We start from the raw sequence: 20,875 nt of genomic DNA, 5'->3' as shown, positions 1-20,875 counted from the left end.
CTCTACTTGAGGCTCTTTCACTGATGTTGTGATGGCTGTATTTGTATTTAATTGTTTATGTTAACTGTGTTTAAATGTTGTAACTTGTCACTTTTTAATGCTGCTTGCTTGGCCAGGTCTCTCTTGGAAAAGAGTTTTTTTTTAATTTTGACTTTTTACCTGGTTAAATAAATAAATAAATAGATATATATATAAGTTAATAAAGTGGGTTAAAGTGGAAAAAATAATTGTCATATCATGCTGAAGTTCTGCTGAGAAAATACCAAATACCAAACATGGGTATAGTAAATATTATGTGCTATATCAGACCCGAGAGGGTTAAATTAGGCTACGGCAAAAAAAACAACCCGTTATATTCTTGTATAATTTAAGTGCCAGTTAAAACTTTCATGCTGCATCTTGATCTTTTATTCATTGTACAAATAAAAAGATTCATTCTGTGCAAGATGTCTCTCTTCACATCACTGTTCACCGACTTCATGTCTTATTCATCACATCACTCCTGTGCTCTTACAGAAACTATTAATAGGGTTTTTCAGTTGAGGATCGAATGTACAATGATGTTATTTTGATGTCTTTATTTGATGATTTTACGTTTTGTTTTTTAACAACAATTTCAAGCTTTGCACAAAAAAATTCTGACCACAACAGCCTGTGCTCTGCTTTATATCTCGGCTGCGGGAGGAGCAAAACATCACATATCAGATGCAGCCAATGTCTACATACCCAATTACAAGATTCAAGACATCTGAGAGGAGTTCAACTGGAGATCATGACACTATGCGGTGATAACTGATTTTCTCCATGACCGGAAAGTCACGTTTTTTTCCCCCCCAAAGCACATTTAGTAGTTAGGCCACCCAAGAGAATCAAAATCAACATTTTCAGTGAAATAAAATCCTGTGAGAAAAACAGTGACACCACAAAAGTGCTCAGCCAAAACCCATCAAATTAAAAGTACAATAACAGTGTAAATAATAATGTTAATAATAAGTGTTTTACTGATTTTTTTCTTCTTTTTTTTTCCCCAAACAGAAAAATAAATTCCTTTGGTCAAGTAAAAAACAAAAATGTAAATAATAGTGAAGTCTTCCTTTCACCAGTCTTATGTTCCTCGTGTTTCTTTTTTCTACAGTCAACCAGGTTCTTGAGGCTCTAAGGCTGCAAAGGAGGTGTCAAGGCAATATGGTTATGGTGCCCCTGGCGCTCCATGCTGCAGCATGCTGGGAGAAAAGGACTAGAGGAGTAGGAGAGGGGCAGAGGCATTGAAAGAGGAGCAGTGAGTCCCTCAGACAGCAGGTGAAGGTGCATCGGGGTCGGGCTCGTTGCTGTAGTTGTTGCTGTAGTGATTGACACTAGGTGGGTGGTTTGGGAGGATGTCCAGTTCGTCCACCTGGGGGCCAGGGTGCATCACCACCAGCTGGTCCTGGGGGATGTCTGCTGCTGCCGCCGCCAGGTTAGTGATGGACTTGGACTTGACACACTGGAAGTCCACGTGGCGGCTTTTGCCCTCTTCCTTTTCCCAGGACATGCGGATGAAGGGACGCTGGACGTAGTTGTAAATCACCTCTGGGCGACCCCCTGGTCGTTTTTTGACTTTCTCTTTATATGTTGGGTAGCCTGTCGAAGAGAGCGGACAAATTATTAGATGTCTCCTGTTCACCAAGAACCAGAGTCCTGTATAGTAGCACTGCATGATTATGGCCAAAATGATAATCACAATTATTTTTGATCAATATTGTAATCACGATTATTAATCTTGATTATTCATCATGTTAGGGAAAACATCTGTATTTTTATTGCACTACTTTTAAAGAAACCATAGCAACAGTTTTTAGTGTCTGGTGCTTGTTGTAAACAAACAGAGATCGCTAAGTGAACACCTCCTGCAGCAGCAGCGTACAGTACTGCTACAGAGCTAACTGTTAGCCTGTTAGCACATACACACTGTACTGCTACAGAGCTAACTGTTAGCCTGTTAGCACATACACACTGTACTGCTACAAAGCTAACTGTTAGCCTATTAGCAATTTGCAGACTGGACGCTAAGGGGTTAACATCCCCTCTGGCTCTGCAGCTGAGAGAGACTGCTGCAGGAGGAATTGGCAGTTTCGACTCGTTTTTACTCTTCTTAACGAGTCTCCAAAAGTCTCCAATAACACCAGAAAAAGTAGCTGGATCTGTCAACAGTCACTTTTTTGAAAAATAGTCGCTAAGGGGGTCTGAAAAGTGTAAATATAGCAAAGAAGTCTCTAAGTTGGCAACACTGCTTCGCCGGCTTTTACAAATAGTGCGTGTTGTTGTTGTGTCGAGTACTACGTCACATCCTGCTTAACGCTCTATCCAATCAGCAACCAGGCTTTTTTCAGGGGAGAAAAACGGCCCCGCCCCCTGGTGGTTGGAGGACTACTGGTGTAGAAAATGCTTGATTAGATATGCAGGAGAGCCGCATTTTAAAATGAAAATATAACCGACGATCAGGTTAATTTAGTCGTGGTGGCCAAAATCATGATCACGATTAAAATTTGAATAATTGTGCAGCCCTAATGTATAGTTCTGATTTTCAAGACCTAGCTCCACAGCCCCACCCCACCCTGTATCCAACATGAAACTGCAAATCCTACAATAACCATTCATTCATCCTCATTATCTTTAATTGCTTATCCAAACTCGGGTCATGAGGGGCTGGAACCAATCCCAGCTGACCCAAAAGAGATTCAGAAAGGCCCAAAAAGGATTGATGCAGTTAAAACATTTTCATTTTATTATCCACAGCACCTTTTCTTGCAGTTACCTGAGTCCCAATGCAGGACTCTGCTTAGGATACAAAGAAATATGGGAACAGAGCTAAAGAGCTATCAACAAGAAGACGAAGTGCTGCACACACTAATGATCCGGGTCCAGTAGCTCCTTACAGGACGCTATTACAACTACTTGTTTACAGCTGGCGCTTATATTCTGTTCTTCGTTTTTTCCCCAGTCAAACATAATACTATTGGTTTGTACGTTTGACTCCTTCTATATCACTGTCTATAACCAATCTGCAATAAATTAACAGATCTGTCATGTATTTCTGTTTCCTCTTGGCCTTTATTACTTCACTGACAAGGGAGATTAAAACCATCACTATTCATCATTAGAGTTCAACTTACCTTCAATGCCCAGTCTTATTTTCTTTAATCCTCTCTCCTTTAAAACTGATTTGGCAACATCCCGATTCTCAATATACTTGAAAAATCTGTACAGTTTTGTGCTGTAGATGACTGCAAAGAGAAAAAACACAACATGATTTTTTAAAAATACACCCATCTTTTGTATATTCCAGGACCTGTACTAGTGTGTACTCACTCTTTTTTTTTTTTTTGGTGATCAACTTTTTATTGTTTTTTCCATTTAGTTTAAAACAAACAAACAAGCAGGTATGGCAAGCATCAATTGGGCAATAATAGTAACAGCAACAAAGAAGATAAACTGGTAGTGTAGCATAACAAACAATAAATAAATAAATAAATAAATAACAATGGCAATGCCACCAACCAAACATATCAACAATATTGAGTGTTGAAAAATAAGAAAAGGGGAAAAAAGAAAAAAAGAAAAAACACTGTCCTAGTGTGTACTCACTCTGTGAATACTCTTCCCCCATTTGTGGCGGATATTCTTCGTCCCAGTCGACCACATCATCGTCAGTAAGGACGACAATGTGACATTCCCTCTCTCCGCTCTGGGCGCTGGCCACCATCAGAGGCAGAACCATTTCCTCCAGGTAAAACTCAAACTGCCGCCGAGCTCCGTCATTGGACAGCTCGTGCATCAGGGCACCTGAAATCAAAGGAGATTGTATCAGTTAGAAGATCTGAACAGGTTCATATTACAGGGTTTATACACTTTTTAAGCATTTTTCAAGGACTTTCAAGGTACATTTTCAAGCTTTTCCAGTATCTTACACCTGTCTAGTAGTCAATAGATGGATATAGTCAGATTGCAAGAGAAATACAGTAAGAATTTCAAGCATTTACAAGCACTTTATCCAAAAATCCAATACAACATTTAAATTCAAGCATTTTCAAGGATTTCAAGGTAAATTTTCAAGCTTTTCCAGTATCTTACACCTGTTGTAAATTGCATGTTTTAGATGAGTTCTTACATACTAAAAGGGGGAGATTTCACTGAACCATACCAACAGTGATGGTTTTACACTTTTAGGAGGAACGGTCTTCAGTTCAGATAGGCTACTCATTATTTTTTACATTGAACATGTGATATAGTCAGATTGCAAGAGAAATACAGTAAGAATTTCAAGCATTTACAAGCACTTTATCCAAAAATCAAAGCACTTTTTAAACCTGGAAAATACATTACAAAATAAAAAAAAAATACAAAATACACAAACAACATTTAAATTCAAGCATTTTCAAGGATTTCAAACACCCGTACGAACCCTGATATCAGCTCTCAGGACTCTCTATCACGACTTCAACTTGTACAAAGTCTTAAAAAAAACATTTCTACTCACAATACATTGAGATTCTGTCCTTTCTTTGTTGCCTGATATGATGCGTGTGTCTCTAATTCACACTGACTCAAACTGCCCCCCGCTACAGCTATCTGCCCCAGAGGAAATACTCACTAAGGTCTCTGCATTTGATGGTGCTGTAGTCAAAGGAGATGCATAGATAGTCGCACGCCTCGCGTAACTCGGGGATGGAGATTCCATCAGGACAGCGGATTATCCCAGATTTGTAGTAATCCTGTCAATTAGGCAGAAATTAAATCGAGGGCAGTCATTTCACACGGTGTTAATCCAATAGTTCACAATATGAACGACAGATAAAATAATCAAGTGCACAAACTTAAAAGACTCAACAACAAAAATCTAGACTTTTGTCACCTAACAGAAGATTTAGAGCACCACAGGTTAGATTTTACAGGAAGCACGACTCATTCATTAATTCATCAGCCAGTCTGTCAAAGTGTAACAAGGTGCTTCTCAGTAGGCCAGAGTAACATACAGTTAGTCAGAAAACCAGGAGTATGAGTGTTCTGCTGTAAGACTGTTGTGTAATATGCATGTGTGATTCCCAATGTCACGCAATGAAATCAACTGTACTGCAACCGTCTACTTATAATAGTGTGCTGAGGCTGAAAATGTTCCTTTTCCTGTTATGATTATGAAACAGAGTTGATCTGTGATGCAACACAAACATTTCAGAGGAATCTGACAATAAAGTGTTACTTCATCTAATCATCATCTACATCATGGGTCTCAAACTCACGGCCCTCCTAACAATATTTTGAAAGTGCTAAAAGTAGATAAAAAAGTAAATGTGAGTTTTATATGAATGGCACTTTACCTGTGTCTTTTTTTTTGTAATTTTGTGTCTTTTTTTGTAATTTTCTGTCTTTTGTTAAATAATTTTGTGTCTTTTTTGGTAATTCAGAGTGCAAAATGACCACTTTTTTGGTCATTTTGTTTCTTTTTTTTTTGTCATTTTGTGTCTTTTTTTGGTCATTTTGTGTCTTTTTCAAGTAATTTAGTGTTTTTTCAGTCATTTTGTGTCTTTTTTTGTAATTTTGTGTCTTTTTTTTTGTCATTTTGTGTCTTTTTTTGGTTATTCTGATACTGCCTCCAGCGGCCCCCACGTAATGTGAGTTTGAGACCCCTGATCTACATCATCTTTTCAGTAATTAGTGCATCAATTTAACAAAATCACCTCTTATTATTTATAAAAATGTGTCCTTCAGTTCAGAGGCACATAATTATTCAACAAGGCATGCAGTTGTGAAATGTAATCACGTATTGTCTGTGTGTTTTTGTTTTATGTTATGTATTCATATAATGTATACATATAATCATATAATGTCTGTTATCATTCTGTGTATTTCTACATTGTATTTGTCACACTGAAATATGATGATAGGCCCCAGGAAGAATAGCTGCTGCTTTGCAAAAGCTAATGGGGATCTAAATAAAAACAAACAAACAAACACTGACTCACTGTATCACAAAGAAAATCTAACTTCCTGTGTTTAGGCCGATAAAAATGTCATGCAGGCACCAAACAACAGCCCGACTATAAACTATAAACTCCACCTTCATGAAGGTTTTATTGTTTAGTTTGTGTTGACACTGTTTTAGAGGGTTGTTGCTTTTGTTTTTGCTGTGTGGTTGATTTGGAAGATGTAGTCTGTGGTGCAGCTGAACTGTATTGTGCTAAACTGTGGAGTGTTTCTGATTTTCAGTCTACCATCATTGATACAAAAAGAGAAAATGCTAGAGAGAGACTTACCAGAATTGCGCGGAAAACTGTTGAGCTAATGCCCTCAGCCACCTCGTACTCCCCTTTGTCGTTGGGCCGTGTGAAATTATGTTCTCGTCCAGATCCAAACATTCTGAAATAAAGACCATTTGATTTATTCTCTGCATCACAGACAATATCCGAAATGTCCAAATATCTACATATTAATATAGCATCAAATGCATGTACACTAGGGGTGCACCCATTGCAATTTTCTAACCGATCGCTGATTTTTAAAAAGCCTGACCTGCTGATTCCGATTTTGGCCGATACCGTTTTTTTTATAACTCACAGCATACATCTTAAATGTTTGAATTGAAGGAATTATTTTATTTAAAAACAATAACACAGCAGTATTTTTCTTTAACAAATAAAGGAAATCACAATGTCTGAGGTAGTTAATAAAATATTGAACTTAAAATAAATAGCAACAGTTTACAGGACAAACTAACAAAAGAACTGCAACCATAAATAAAGTGTCCTGAGTTTTTGGTTTCGTTAGCGTACAACATACATACAACACAGTAGGGTTGTCAAAAGTATCGATACTCAAAAAAGTATCGATACTAAAACGTTGTATCCGGATACAATACTCATTTTCAAAAGTATCGAGTATCTGAAGCTTGTTATCATAGTTGCAGTTTCTTTTTGCACAACTGTTTTTTATTATAAATATTTAACCTGTGGTTCTGTTCATTTTTACATGTTGCATTTTTCTTGCTAATAAAAATATTTCTGTGAAATTTTGGGGTCTTTGTTTTTACTTTGCAGAAGTACGCGTACGTGCAGACGCACTTTCAGACCTTTGCGGAGGTAGATAAGATCGCTAGATAAGATCAGGTTTGCCGTAAAAGAAGCGGCCGATCCCACAAAATTAAGGAAATCGGTGCACCGATCAATCGGCCGGCTGATCGATCAGCACCGATTTCCTTAACTTTGTGGGATCAGCCGAAGGTGTATGCTGTGAGTTATAAAAAAAATCGTAATCGGCAGGTCAGGCTTTTTAAAAATCAGTGATCGGCTAGAAAATTGCAATCGGTGCACCCCTAATGTACAGGGAATTTTTACATCGGTGATTAATAAATTCCTTTGGTTATCGTGGCGATAATGAAGACAGTCACAGTCTACTGTACCTGCCCAACATGGTGTTAGGTTGTGCAGTGAAGATGGAAGGATCTACTACAAAGCGTGTGTTGTCAACAATGAGAGTCACTCTTTCTGAGGTCCGAAAGTTTCGGTTTCCCACGGAGGCTCCTGCTCCCGCTTCCTTGGGATTCTCGTAGACAAAAACCATTTCTCCTACTCCTAAGCTCTTGAAGGTTCCTTCGGTACTCGACAGGCTGCTGTTGCGACTGCTCACCACGCCGCTGCTGCTGGAGCCGCTGGGTGACACTCTCTGAGGCCGAGGGCTGCTGGGCCTCGAGGACGGCCCACCATCACGTTCACGGTCTGCACACAGACAGACGCAACAAAGAATCACAAAGACTGTTTGCTCTTTTAACTCGGGGCCCAAAGAACAAGGAGACATCCAGAAAATGAGAAATATGCAACAACTTTCCATAGTTTTGTAACTTCATTTGGAAGGTTTTGTTTTTAGGAGAAACATTCTTGAGCAACAAGACTTGTTACCATCTTTGGAATCCGTTTGAGTAATCCTCTAACTAGGGCTGGGCGATATATCGATATAAAACACTGTATCGATATATTTTTAAATGTGATATGGAATTAGACCATATCACATATATCAATATAGATCTTTTTTTTTTCTTTCTTCATATATAAATGCTGCCCTTACTAGGGTTTGTCATATTTAGTTATTTTGTAATGTTCATAATTATTTTCTCATATAAATATATTCATTTCAGAAAAAGATTGGCCCATTTTATTTCATAGGCTATATTCATTTAAGATACTTTTTTATCTAAATGTGCACTTTATGGAGTTTAGATTTTTTTAAAAGGTACCCTTGTTGTTATACAGTATGTATGTTCACTTAAATAAACGGTTTTAATAAATGTCATATTTGGCTTTGACTTTGACTGCACATTTGCTCTCACTTTGCGATAAAAATATCGGAAAATATATCCTATATCGATATTAGAGCTGCAACAATTATTGTCAACTATTTTGATAATCTAATAATTGGTTTCAGCAGTTTTTAAAGACAATAAGTCCAAATTCTCTGATTTCAGCTTCTTCAATGTGAATATTTCTGGTTTCTTTGTTCCTTTATGACAATAAACTGAATATCTCTTTGGTTTGTGGACAAAACAAGAGATTTGAGGACGTCATCTTGTGGTTTGGGAAACACTGATTGATATTTTTCAACATTTTATTGACCAAACAATTAATCGCTTCATCGTTTAAATAATAGACAGATTAATCGATAATCAAACAGGTGGATTACTGCTGACTTGATGTGTTCAGAGCCAAAAATGGCAGAGAAATAAACTTTGTTTGAGCTGCAGATTGATAAAAGCAGTCAGCTGTTCTTAACAGTAGCTGCCAAGAGCTGTGGACCTCTAACATGATATCCATATAAGCCCTCTATTCTTTCCATGCACACTCACCACTGTTGTGTTGGCGGGTGGGTGAGGTGACGTTGCGGATGCAGGGGGTGAGCTGGCCTTCCCTCTCGTGTGAGGAGTCCCTGGAGCGATCGCTGGAGCGGCGGCGGTCACGTGAACGGTCACAGCCTCCGCTGGCACCATGCATGCTCATCTTCCTCTGTTCTGCCTCCCCTCGAGATGCTCGGGCCTGGCTGCTGCTTTTCAAAACAAAAGCATACTTGAAATTCCTCTATCTTCCTTTGTCAAGCCCACGGGATGTTTTTATTTCATAGTTGTGAGGTTATTATAACACACAGGCACACCCGGGTGATTCTCATGAACATGGTGCAGCTCATAGCAAAAATCCAAGAGCATTGAATACATATTTTATTTGACCCTTTATAACATAAACAATCTAAAGTCCCTGTTTAATATGAATTTATAATCTATTTAGAGAATATGAAGGTATTTTCTGACATTTTTAGAGACACTGTGAGCAACAAAATTCATTACCGTAACACATTTTTAAATTAAATAAAAAAACAACGAAAGGTTTTTTTTTTCTTGGCAAACACTTAAATATGCTCAAGGGTAGCAGGTATCAGCAAAAAGTATTTTATTAAAATATACACATATTTTAATGCAAACAATTCTATCATTACCGTAACATTTAACCATTATTTCTCATCAATTTTCATTCAGATTTTGCTCTTTATACATTGTTAAAAACCATTATGTTTGATTATATTCTGTTAAATTATAAATTTTTAAACAAATTTATATTTATTTTTATAAAGTTTATTAAATATTTATTGTGTACAAGTGTGGGGAAACCATGTCATTTCTATCTGGACGCATTACAGTAATGAATTTGTGAATCAAAAATATGTTTAAAATATAGAAAATATTATTTTAGCACAAAACAATGAATTGTGCCTCATTATGGCTATATTGTTCATTCATATAAAAGTGAAATATATTTAGTTTAATAAGGTATGTCCTTATAATCTTCACAGACAGAACTTAGACTGGCTTCATGAGAATCACCCACCCATTCCTGGTGGACAGATTGAAGAGCTCTACAGATGTGCACATGAAATCTCTGCACATGACAACGAATTCCAAGTAACAAAGAAAACATCACATCTGCCAGAACATGTGACAGATTTCACATCCATTATTAACAGGGTTGTCACATTGTTTCTTGATCTAGTTTATACATAATTATCTATAATATTCAACAGTTCAGGGATTGTAAAACAGTATAATTATTAACATACAGTGCATTCACTTCAACAAGCTTACATATGAGGCCTTAAAAACAAATACAATAACCAGACCTACCACATTCTGTAACCTTGTAACAAGAATATGACGCACGTACTGAGAGTGTAGCCAGCTCTGTGCTGCCATCACCTTTGACTTACAAAAGATGAATAACAGCGATACCTGAGCTTTAGATCACACAAGAAGTGTGTAATTAAACCTTGTAATCAGTTACAGAAGGAAGTACAAAAAGAATGGGAAAGCACCAGAAGGCATTGCCTCAACTCTTCCTGCCTCCTCTATCCTGCCATCATATCCGCCTTTTCTATTGTTCCTCCAGTAGAATAAACAAACAGAGCACATCAGCTACAGGAAAAGGACCTCACTGGGCAGGATGGACGAACCAATGCCATAAATGAGATTAAGGTTATCACATTGGCAAACAGGAGCAGAGAGATTTTAACTTGTTGAGAATAACCTTCTGAAGTGCATGTGCTGATCATTGTTGGCTACGACTTCAAGTTAAACATGTCTGTGTGTCAAAAAGGCTAAGTTGCGATATATTTTATGCATTGATTCACATACAATACATACAAATATATATATATATAAAACCGCTTTAGCTTTAGTAAACAAATGAGCATTTGATGCTTTTCAAAAACGACACGGTCATTTTGAACAGTTTCCACAGTTACACAAATATTATGACACTTTGCAGATAATCATTTTGCAATACATTTCCTATCACAGGACTGCCCGAATCATGACGCTCTCATTTTACGGTAGGTGTGAGTAATAAGGATAAAATCTTTTTCTATTATGCTGTGTGTAATTAAATTGTGTCCATATGAAGTTAACCTTACATCAACTTATCTGACATACAAATAAAATACACAAATGAAAATTCCTGTTTTGGCTAATCCAGTAAATTAAATACTTGGCCATTCAAGGAACTTCAATGGATTTACAAATATCATAAATATCAAACACTGCCATATAATCAACCTTGCTGAGTAATCTGTAATATTACCCATAGTGGTCTCATTCAAGAGTAACTTTAACAGGATAGTTACCTTGGTACAAACAATAAAACCTTTGACTGCAACGGTCTCTCTGTATATACATTTTATATATTGCCCAAATTCTTGTTAAGACCTCATCATCCATCAGTTTCATCATATTTTAGCTTCAAAAAGAAAAAATCAGAAACATTTCTTGTGATGCCTCTCACTTAATACAAAACATGAGTCATGTACAACATAAAGATAAATAACCTTGATGCACAGATAATGTGATACCAAATGACTCCAAATGCCACATTTAACATTTGACATTAGGGCTGGGCGATATATCGATATAAAAAATATATCTATATATTTTTAAATGTGATATGGAATTAGACCATATCGCATATATCGATATAGTTGAAAAAAAGGTTTTTCTTTATTTTTAAATGTTGCCCTTACTAGGGTTTGTCATATTTAGTTATTTTGTAATGTTCGTAATTCTTTTCTCATATAAATATATTTATTTCAGAAAAAAATTGGCCTATTTTATTTCATAGGCTATTTTTATTTAAGATATTTTATATTTAAATGTGCACTTTATGGAGCTTTGATTTAAAAAAAAAAAAAAAAAGGTACTCTTGTTGTTATACAGTATTTATGTTCACTTAAATAAACGGTTTCAATAAATGTCATATTTGGCTTTGACTGAACGTTTGCTCTCACTTTGCGATAAAAATATCAGGATATTTATCGTATATATCGATATTCATCCATAATACATCGGGATATGACTTTTGATCCATATCGCCCAGCCCTATGTACAACATAAAGATAAATAACCTTGATGCACAGATACTGAGATACCAAATGACTCCAATGCCACATTTACAGTTTGACATTAACAGGAACAGCATTGTAACAGATCTCTAATGAAGCATCAGTCTGTCCTGTCTCCTAACAGTCAGTGAGCTGCTCTAATAAACTCTTCCAGCATGTCTAACACATCTTCAGCTGGCTCACCTCGAGTGCTTGCAGAGTTTGCGAGGTCGGCTTGTTGCGTTTCGTTCCCAGTTTTCGGTGTCACTGGAGTTACTGTCATATGACTGCAGACGTGCTGCCATCACCCGAACAGGGGGGAGTCTGGTCTGGATCTTTCACCTTTCATAATCTGGTTAATGGCGAAATCAACAAGTCAGTTCGATCCCCTGGTCAGCTCATAACAAAGCACGGGCAGCTAGCAGCTGTCAGCTGTTTTATTTATTGTTCAATTTAGGGGGACCAAATTATGGAGTACCTTTTTCCCATCTGGCAAAGAACTCCGTCTCTTTAAAATGTTTCAAAAGATGTCTAAAAGCTCATTTAGCTGCTGTTTTAAAATTCTTATTCACACACAAATACACTTTATAATTGTATATGTTCATTTTTGGTTTTTATTGTTTTTTGTTATTGTCATTATAACTTGTTGATGTTATACATATGTTTTTTCTATTATCAGTTTATTACTTTCTTATAGCTATGACATTTTAGGTGGAGGCTTTAAATAAGCCCATCTGGGTTTTCTGCCTCTCCCTGCACTTTACATGTTATCTTTGTCATTTTATGTAATTCTATCTGTGCAAATAAAATAAACCTAAACCTAAAGCTAATAACACAAGTGAGTTATTACAGCGTGTGCTGTCAACTTGAATCTTAGACATTAAATGGTTAGATGGGTTTTATTTACACATCTCTGAACCAAATCTTGTCAGCGTTGCTGTCAGGCTGAGTCAGCCTACACTGGAAAAAATTGGAGTGACATTTACTTAAAAAAAGCTAGGCACGTTTTACCACACAGAAAGTGTGTGTAATCTTTACTCAGGCTGTTTCTAAGTAATATTTATTTAATAGAACCACTTATTTTTTATGAAAATACAAAAGTAAATTGCAGTTTGAATTCACTGATGTCCCTCAATTACATTTTACTTGGAAATATCAACTAATTAAGCCAATGAACTGGTTTAGTGAATATTACTTGGAACGAATGATTCAATTTACATACAAAACTGAGGACACATAATAACTAAAGTTATTAAATCACTAAGTAATGCACTACATGAAAAACTGCTATTTTAAAGTAAAAGCACTGAATCCGTATTCATTGTAGAATTTATATAGATGAATGAAATAATAATTACAGGGCCAAAAAATCTCTTATTTTCAGTGTACAATTAGGTTATGGTTTGACATTAAAAGTAACAATAAAATATTTGACTGCAACAGTCTCTCTGTATATACATTTTATATATTGCCCAAATTCTTGTGTGTGAAGACCTCATCATCTATCAGTTTCATCATATTTTAGCTTAAAAAAATTCAGAAACATTTTCTTGTGATGCCTCTCACTTAATACCAGACATCAGTCATGTACAACATAAAGATAAATAACCTTGATGCACTGATACTGTGATACCAAATGACTCCAAATGCCACATTTATAGTGTGACATTAACAGTAACAGCAGTGTTACAGATCACTAATGAAGCACCAGGTCTGTCTCCTAACAGTCAGTGAGCTGCTCTAATAAACTCTTCCCAGTACAGCTGCAACAATTATTTGATTAATCGAACAATAATCCATTATTAAATGAATTGCCAACTATTTTGATAATCGAATAATTGGTTTGAGCAGATTTTTTAAAGACAATAAATCCAAATTCTCTGACTTCAGCTTCTTCAATGTGAATATTTCTGGTTTCTTTGTTCCTTTATGAAAATAAACTGAATATCGTTTTGGTTTGTGGACAAAACGAGAGATTTGAGTGTACGATTATGTTAGCTCGTGTGCTGCGTTAGCATAACTAGCTAGGTAGCTAACATTAGCTGAATGCTAGCGGCACCATAAAACACTATAAACAGAATATTGTGAGACAGCCGTGTGGCCAGTGAAGCTGTCCCAACAGCACAATGAAATATGAAATATTCTAGGCAAACATATAAAGAATATCTACCTAGTTGGCTACGTTTTCCGCCGTTTTAAGTGTAATCCCAATCTGTCTCCAGCTAACCAGCCATCTCCGTTCAAAACACTCACCGAGCTGACGTCCGACGTAGCGACGTAATGTCTTGACGTACTGACGCACACAAAGCCAGAAATTATCGCTGCTGCTAAACTCTCCAACGCTTTGCATCAGCTTTGTTTTATAAGCGAACTGAATTTCTAAAAATAAGAATAAACTAATATACGTCGATCGATTTGTTTTCAAAGGCTGCTAAAGCGATTTTTTTTTCTATTTCCTAAAAAGGGAATCGGGTGTGTTGTTGACTGCCTCGGTCAAGTCTCGCGAGATGTGGCGTGTGCGAGATGTTTCTTTTTCTTTCTTTCTTTTTGTTTTTTTTTGCTTTCACTTTATTTAAAAAACATGAGCATACTTATACAAGATGATGAAATAAGTGAAGAAAAGGGAAAATCAACAAAACTAGAAAATTAAAACGTTATAATGCTCTTATTTCTTGTGGAAAACGGAGTAATATAATAATAATAATAATAATAATAATAATAATAATAAGAAGAAGAAGAAGAAGAAGAAGAAGAAGAAGAATTAGAATATAATTTTATTGTTTGCATGATGTCCTTTTAAACTCAATAAAAGAGGTAATAAAGTCATGTAAAGGGAATATAAAATCAAATACTCTGAAGAATAAAATAATATAGAATAAATTAAATATAATACATCACGACATGAAGGAAAATAAGGAAAATGAATATGATATAGTCAATCAAAGCCCCCAAAAAGGCAAGGGAGAAAACAGGTTCCTGGCTTTTTTTCAGGGGACATTTCCACAGGCTGAGGCTATATTTATGTATTTATTTTTGTATTATCTAGATGTTTCTCAAATATTATCAATGTAATGTTTACCCTGCTACTTATTTTACTGCACTGCTGCTGTATATGTTCTATAAATGAATGTGAAATAAAGGCTATATTAAAAAATAAAAATAAAAGAAGAGAATATGACAAAATAAGTGAAGAAACGGGGAAATTCAACAAAACAAAAAAAAAATTAAACCATTATAATGCTCTTATTCCTTGTGGAAAATGGAAGTTTGAATTAAATAATAAATTATAATATTTACAAGAACAGATGGCTTAGTAACAAATGCAGTAGCTCTATATCAAAGAAATATTAAAGACAAATTAAAAATGCATGAAAATGCATCAAAAAGAGACAGAATGCCCATATCACCATCTCACTTTACGTATTCATACATACTGTATATTACTGTATATAAGATAAACTATTCATTTATTGAGTGCTATACAAATTATATGTATTATAATTATTATTTTTATTAGTAGTAGTATTATAAGTAGTATTATTATTATTAATATTATGTATCCCCATGGAAGAAATTTGGATGTTGCAGCAGCTCAAGTACAGACTTAACAAGTTAAGATAATAAATATATATTATTTTTAGAAATATTATAAAAAAAGAAAAAAATAGAGCTATAAGACAGCAACAAACAATAAAGACAACATGCAATATTAACAACAATATTCAATAGCAGCCAAGTACATATGTTTGCATATAATGTCTTATTTTTATTTTTATATCTTTGTCACTTCTGTGTCTTATGCTGCTGTGATGACTAAACTTCCACACTGCGGGATAAATAAAGTCTTATCTTTTATTTTAAACACGTACTTTGTAGTTTGCTGTCAGACCAGAGTCATGCTACAGTCACACAGTCGAGATAAGCTTAATTAAAAATGATGCAACTCAGCTCTCGCTCTAATAAGATGAAGAAAAAACCCTGAAAGCCTTAACACCTTTTAAAATGGGAGAAACCTTTGAAGGGGGAATTCAAAAACCTTGCAAAGGCGCCACAGATGGTGAATAATCTACAGTCTCTGGGAATAATAGACGTAATAAGTCCAGTATGAGCTATTCAGAGAGCTGGTGAATGGTGGTAAATGGCAGCTGAGACTGAGTGTCAGAGAAGCTCTTTACTTTGTCTAAGGAGGCAAAACGGCTGCAAAGACCTGAAGATATGTAAAGAAATGTCGGCTTGTGGGTAAAAAAAGGTATTTTATGTACAATGTAAAGAATTTACTGTGATTTTTACATTAACTTATTGGCAGCAATTAACACATTACTTACTGTAATTATTATTTACAGTAGAACTACTGTATTTTTATTTACAGTACTGTTTTTTATACTGTAAAATAAAATTAAAAAAAACTCTGATTTTAGTTTTATTTACAGTACTGTTTCTTTACTGTAAAATAAAAAACAATTACATTGTGATTTTTAATGGGACTGTATAAGGCAATATGGCACAGTAATCAATGCTTTTAATTTGATAATAATTTCATCATTTTTTTAAATAGAAATAACTAGTAATTCTCTATATGTACACTAAAGAAAATAATATTAATACATTTACTGTTTTACAATTGATTTCCAAACTGTGTTTTGTATGAAAAACTTTACTGTAAGTTAATTATTTTTTATAAAATAAAAACAAAACAAACACTGTGATTATAGTTTTATTTACAGTGCTGGTTTCTTTACTGTAAAATAAAAAACAATTAACCACTGACTTTTTTAGTTGTGTTTACAGTACTGGTTTGTTTACTGTAAGAATAAAAAACAGTTAAACACTGATTTTTAATGGTACTATATATAGCAATATGGCACAGTAAACAATACTGTTAATTTGATAATAATTTCAACATTTTTTTAATAGAAATAACTAGTAATTGCAAGTAATTACTCTAAACACTAAAGAAAATAATATTAATACATTTACTGTTTTACAATTGATTTCCATACTGTGTTTTGTAGGAAAAATGTTACTTTAAGTTAATTATTTAAAACAGCGTTTGTATAGGACTGATTCTGACCAAAATTATGATAAAAATGGAAAAATACAGTCGTCTACTTTACTTTTCATGCTGTATATTGTATTTTTTCTACAGTAATGCTTTAACTACTATGATTTTACACAGTAATGCTTTGACTACTGTAACTTTGTCACAAGGACCGATTTTTAATTGTAAATTATACAGCACTATACTGTAAAAATGAAACGCAGTGATGAACTGTGAATAATACAGTAGATAACTTTAAATTTCACAGTGATTATTTACAGTGTATCGCTGTATGATGGGACAATGTTTAGAGAAATAGACTCAGACTGGATAAGCAGATTTTTTAATAAGTTCAATGAGTTTTTGGAGGTTCAAACTCATAAAGTGACACAGGAAAACAACACAGGTTCAATTTGAGGGTTAAACAACAGTGATATGTCTTTTTAATGGCAATTAGCAAAGAGTGAAGTGAAGGAGTTTAAACAGAGAATTTGTAGTTAAAAATCAGGAGAAGAGTCTATAATTCTTCTACCTCCAGAACAAACATTACTGAAATGCACTAAATCTATGCACGACACATTGCTATGTTATTATTATTAATTTTTATTGTTATTATTATCATTATTATCATTATTATTATTTATACTGTTGCTTCCATTTCAATTATTACTATATACTGTTATATACTACTATTATTATTATTATTATTATTATTATTATTATACTGGCCTTATTATTGTTATTATTATCATTATTATGTTTATTATTATTATTTATTATTATTATTATTATTATTATTATTATTATTATTATTATTATTTTTGTATTTTTTATTTTTTTATATTTTTTTATTTTATCATATTGTTACTATTATTATTACATATTATATTATATTCTGTACTATTATTATATACTGATCTTCTTTTTAACTTCTTAAGCGTCCTTGTTCTATTCTGTGTTTTTTTTCTATTGTTGTTTTTGTTTATTCTACCTCAGTATTTTATTCTATTTTATTTTATTGTACTTGAATACCGGACTGCTGTGACAACTGAATTTCCCTCCTGGGATGAATAAAGTAATCTATCAATCTAAGAGGAGAAGACAGCAACCCGACTCGTGCTCCAGCAAAAAAGATTGTTTCAACACACACAAATCATTTCTATTCCAAAAAGCAAGTGAAACAAAACACTCAGTACATGTAAGACTAGCTGTTTACAGTAGTTGGTCCCTATTTATAAAATACAATACACAGTAAACAACAGTTATTATTTGAAATAGTTGATTTTGTCACCTGTAGTCAGAACAGGAGAGCATAAAGTTATATTTAACTTTTTAAAAATGTGTTTTGAAGAGATTTTCTTCCAAATGATGTCCTGAGATATTGGTTTAAATACTTGCTAGACAACAATATTGTAAACAAATTAATTAAATTAAACATAATTTAAATATTTAACACATAAGCAAGAAATAAAAAGAAAAAATATATAAGAAAAAAATAAATAATAAATAAAATCTGAAATAAATAAACAATAAAAAAAAACGCCTCATAGTTTACACTTCTGGCTTCAGTTTGAGATGATAAAAGATAACAAAAAAATGTTTTGTTCAGCTTTTCCGCATGTTTGTTCCAAGAACATCATTTGGAAAAATATTTTTGATATTCCCAGATTGTCTGTGTTGTGGTTTGGCGCTGGCGACAACGATGTCCTTTAACTTCTCCTGCAGCCAGTCCTGTCTGTCCCCCACCTGTTTGTGTTCCCGAACGTTGTGCATTAGCTGAACCTCACTGATGGTTCTCTTTCTGCACAAATAGAAAATAACACAAGGAAGAGGTCCATCATTGATTCATTATTTGTTAGAATTTTAAACTTTATTTAGTTATATTCAAGTGCACTGCAAAAAAGGTGTGTCTAAAAAACAGATAAAAACACTAAATCTGAGGTAAATGACCTTGTTGCACGGACAGATAATTGATTTCTTAAATTAAGATTATTAAATCTAAAAATAAGCATGTTGTATGCCTAAAATAAGAAAATTAACTCTTAAAACAAGATGCATGAACAAGTCCATGCAGCAAGATCATTTCCCTCAGATTAAGTGTTTTTAGACACCTTTTTTTGCAGTGTTTGTACTTCTTACTGCTTTTTAAACATGTAAACCAAGGCATTAAGTGGTTGACAACTTATTTTACTTTATTCTTTTCATTTTCTTGAAATGTATTTACTAAATAATAATAAATTATACAAAGTTTTCCCATGCAGCAAGATCATTTCCCTCAGATTTACTGTTTTATCTTGTTTTTTGCAGTGTGGAAAATGAGGATGATATGCTATTTCATGTTATTGAGACACAAAAAAATAAAAATAAATTACCTCAGTGGTTTCGCCTGTATGTGTAAACTGGCGAGGAAGAACATCAGAACCAATGTTTCCAAGAACCTCAGTGAAAACATGTTGAGTAACTGAAAAAAAACATAAAATAAGTTAGAAAAGTTATTATTTGCCTCCCAAAACACTTGTCTTCTATTTATTTATATAATTATTCAATGATTTAGAAAGCTACTTATCCAGTGTCATGCCATTCTTACCAGATTTCCTGTCCTTATATATCCAGGAAAAAAAAATCAGGTTTTTGTTGAAAAAGTCGTGTATCAGCAGCAAAGAAGTCCAACTTGTTGATGAGTGTTTAGTGCGACGAGGGTTCTCCCCTTTATATAGACGTAGCCCCCCCCTGCTCATCAATGAGCCATCTTCACTGTTGATGTTGATGTCACTTTTCCAATGCATCGATGGGGACAGGAGGCATCTGCATGACACCACCTCCACCACCACTCACTGCTAACTCATCTGTCAACACCTCTGCACAGCGCCCTGTTTGTTTGTCACACTGCTTTTCAACTTGCTCCATTTTTTTTTACACTTCAGGCTGAATAACCACACTTTTTGTGCACTGCAATCTTGAGGCAAGAGATTGCACGCACTATTTTTAATTAAATCTAACTACGTTACAAGTTGAGTTAATAACAACTTAACAGAAGTGTTAAGTGTCAATTAAAAACAGACTAATTCTATTGTGTTGGATTCATTCAAAATTCTCCTGATTTAGAATTACATACACATAAAGATTATATTTCATGTGATCAAAATAAGTAGATTCTATCTCAAACATTTTATGTTAAAGTTACTTAAACAACTGCCTCAAAATCAAGGATGCATTTATATTTAATACATTTTTATCAAATATATTAGGTAAAATAAAATGACTACAGAATAATTTTATTACAGTGTGCATATCGGACGAAACATTACAATCTCTTCATTGATCTCTAATTAGATGTGTCTCATGCAGCTGGACTGCAGTGAAAACATATACTCTTTGACATGGCAATGACTGTCAAGCTTAATTTATTAGCAATGCAATTTATTTTATGGTTCACCTCATGCAAGCATCTAAAGGTCGTAAAGAGGTGCAACTGGGCCACTCGGCTGGAGGGAATGAGGCAAAGACAGCAATCCAGAGCAAGGTTATAATAGTTCTGGGTTTTTTATCAGTTTTAGTTTTAGTTTTGTAGTGATTTTTTGCTTTCGAGTTCAGTTAGTTTTAATTAGTTTTTATTTTTTGGAAAATGTTTAGTTTTAGTTTAGTTTTTATTAGTTTTAGTTTTAATTTTGTAGTGATTTTATTGTTTTCAAATTGAGTTAGTTTTAATTAGTTTACAATTTTTGGAAAATGCTTAGTTTTAGTTTAGTTTTTATTAGTTTTAGTTTACATTTTTTTAGTGATTTTTTGTTTTCTTATTCAGTTAGTTTTAGTTAGTTTTTAGAGTGAGTTTGCTAGTTTTAATTAGTTATTTTTATTTATTATTAGTTATTATTAGTTTATTTTTGGGAAAATGCTTAG

General features: G+C 34.1%; 2 protein-coding genes across 8 annotated transcripts; both read right to left on the bottom strand.

Annotated features, from left to right (window-relative positions):
- Window positions 1-563: 563 nt before the first annotated feature.
- Window positions 564-14,405, bottom strand: btbd10b (BTB (POZ) domain containing 10b). Of its 6 annotated transcripts, none has more exons than XM_059358431.1 (9): window positions 14,108-14,405; window positions 12,142-12,289; window positions 8,870-9,066; window positions 7,433-7,748; window positions 6,291-6,393; window positions 4,631-4,751; window positions 3,625-3,822; window positions 3,153-3,263; window positions 564-1,620 (listed from the first exon to the last, which is right to left on the bottom strand). In XM_059358431.1, exons 2-9 carry the CDS (start codon window positions 12,240-12,242, stop codon window positions 1,289-1,291), a joined length of 1,479 nt encoding a protein of 492 aa, XP_059214414.1. In that variant the 5' UTR covers window positions 12,243-12,289; window positions 14,108-14,405; the 3' UTR covers window positions 564-1,288. The 6 variants fall into 6 exon arrangements, with proteins under 6 accessions (XP_059214414.1, XP_059214422.1, XP_059214430.1 ...); XM_059358439.1 differs by having other exon boundaries at window positions 14,191-14,405; XM_059358447.1 differs by having other exon boundaries at window positions 8,870-9,063; window positions 14,108-14,404.
- Window positions 14,406-18,571: 4,166 nt separating this feature from the next.
- On the bottom strand, window positions 18,572-19,856 carry pth1b (parathyroid hormone 1b). Of its 2 annotated transcripts, XM_059345587.1 has the most exons (3): window positions 19,563-19,856; window positions 19,348-19,436; window positions 18,572-18,776 (listed from the first exon to the last, which is right to left on the bottom strand). In XM_059345587.1, the coding sequence occupies exons 2-3, from the start codon at window positions 19,425-19,427 to the stop codon at window positions 18,581-18,583; spliced, it is 276 nt and encodes a 91-aa protein (XP_059201570.1). In that variant the 5' UTR covers window positions 19,428-19,436; window positions 19,563-19,856; the 3' UTR covers window positions 18,572-18,580. The 2 variants fall into 2 exon arrangements, with proteins under 2 accessions (XP_059201570.1, XP_059201562.1); XM_059345579.1 differs by having other exon boundaries at window positions 19,348-19,856.
- Window positions 19,857-20,875: the final 1,019 nt, after the last annotated feature.

Source organism: Centropristis striata, chromosome 2 (genome assembly GCF_030273125.1).
Source record: "Centropristis striata isolate RG_2023a ecotype Rhode Island chromosome 2, C.striata_1.0, whole genome shotgun sequence".
In the NCBI taxonomy this organism is placed as follows: Eukaryota; Metazoa; Chordata; class Actinopteri; order Perciformes; family Serranidae; genus Centropristis; species Centropristis striata.
Note: the sequence above shows the minus strand (reverse complement) of the source record. Positions and strands in the feature narration are given on the sequence as shown.

Coding starts and splice junctions, on each gene's coding strand:
- btbd10b (XM_059358431.1), bottom strand. CDS start 12,242: ATGGCAGCACGTCTGCAGTCATATGACAGTAACTCCAGTGACACCGAA. Junction 4,752..6,290: donor CAGTTTTCCGCGCAATTCTG/GTAAGTCTCTCT, acceptor CCTAATTGACAG/GATTACTACAAATCTGGGAT. Junction 3,823..4,630: donor CATCAAATGCAGAGACCTTA/GTGAGTATTTCC, acceptor CTTTGATTTCAG/GTGCCCTGATGCACGAGCTG.
- pth1b (XM_059345579.1), bottom strand. CDS start 19,427: ATGTTTTCACTGAGGTTCTTGGAAACATTGGTTCTGATGTTCTTCCTC. Junction 18,777..19,347: donor ATACAGGCGAAACCACTGAG/GTAATTTATTTT, acceptor CTATTTGTGCAG/AAAGAGAACCATCAGTGAGG.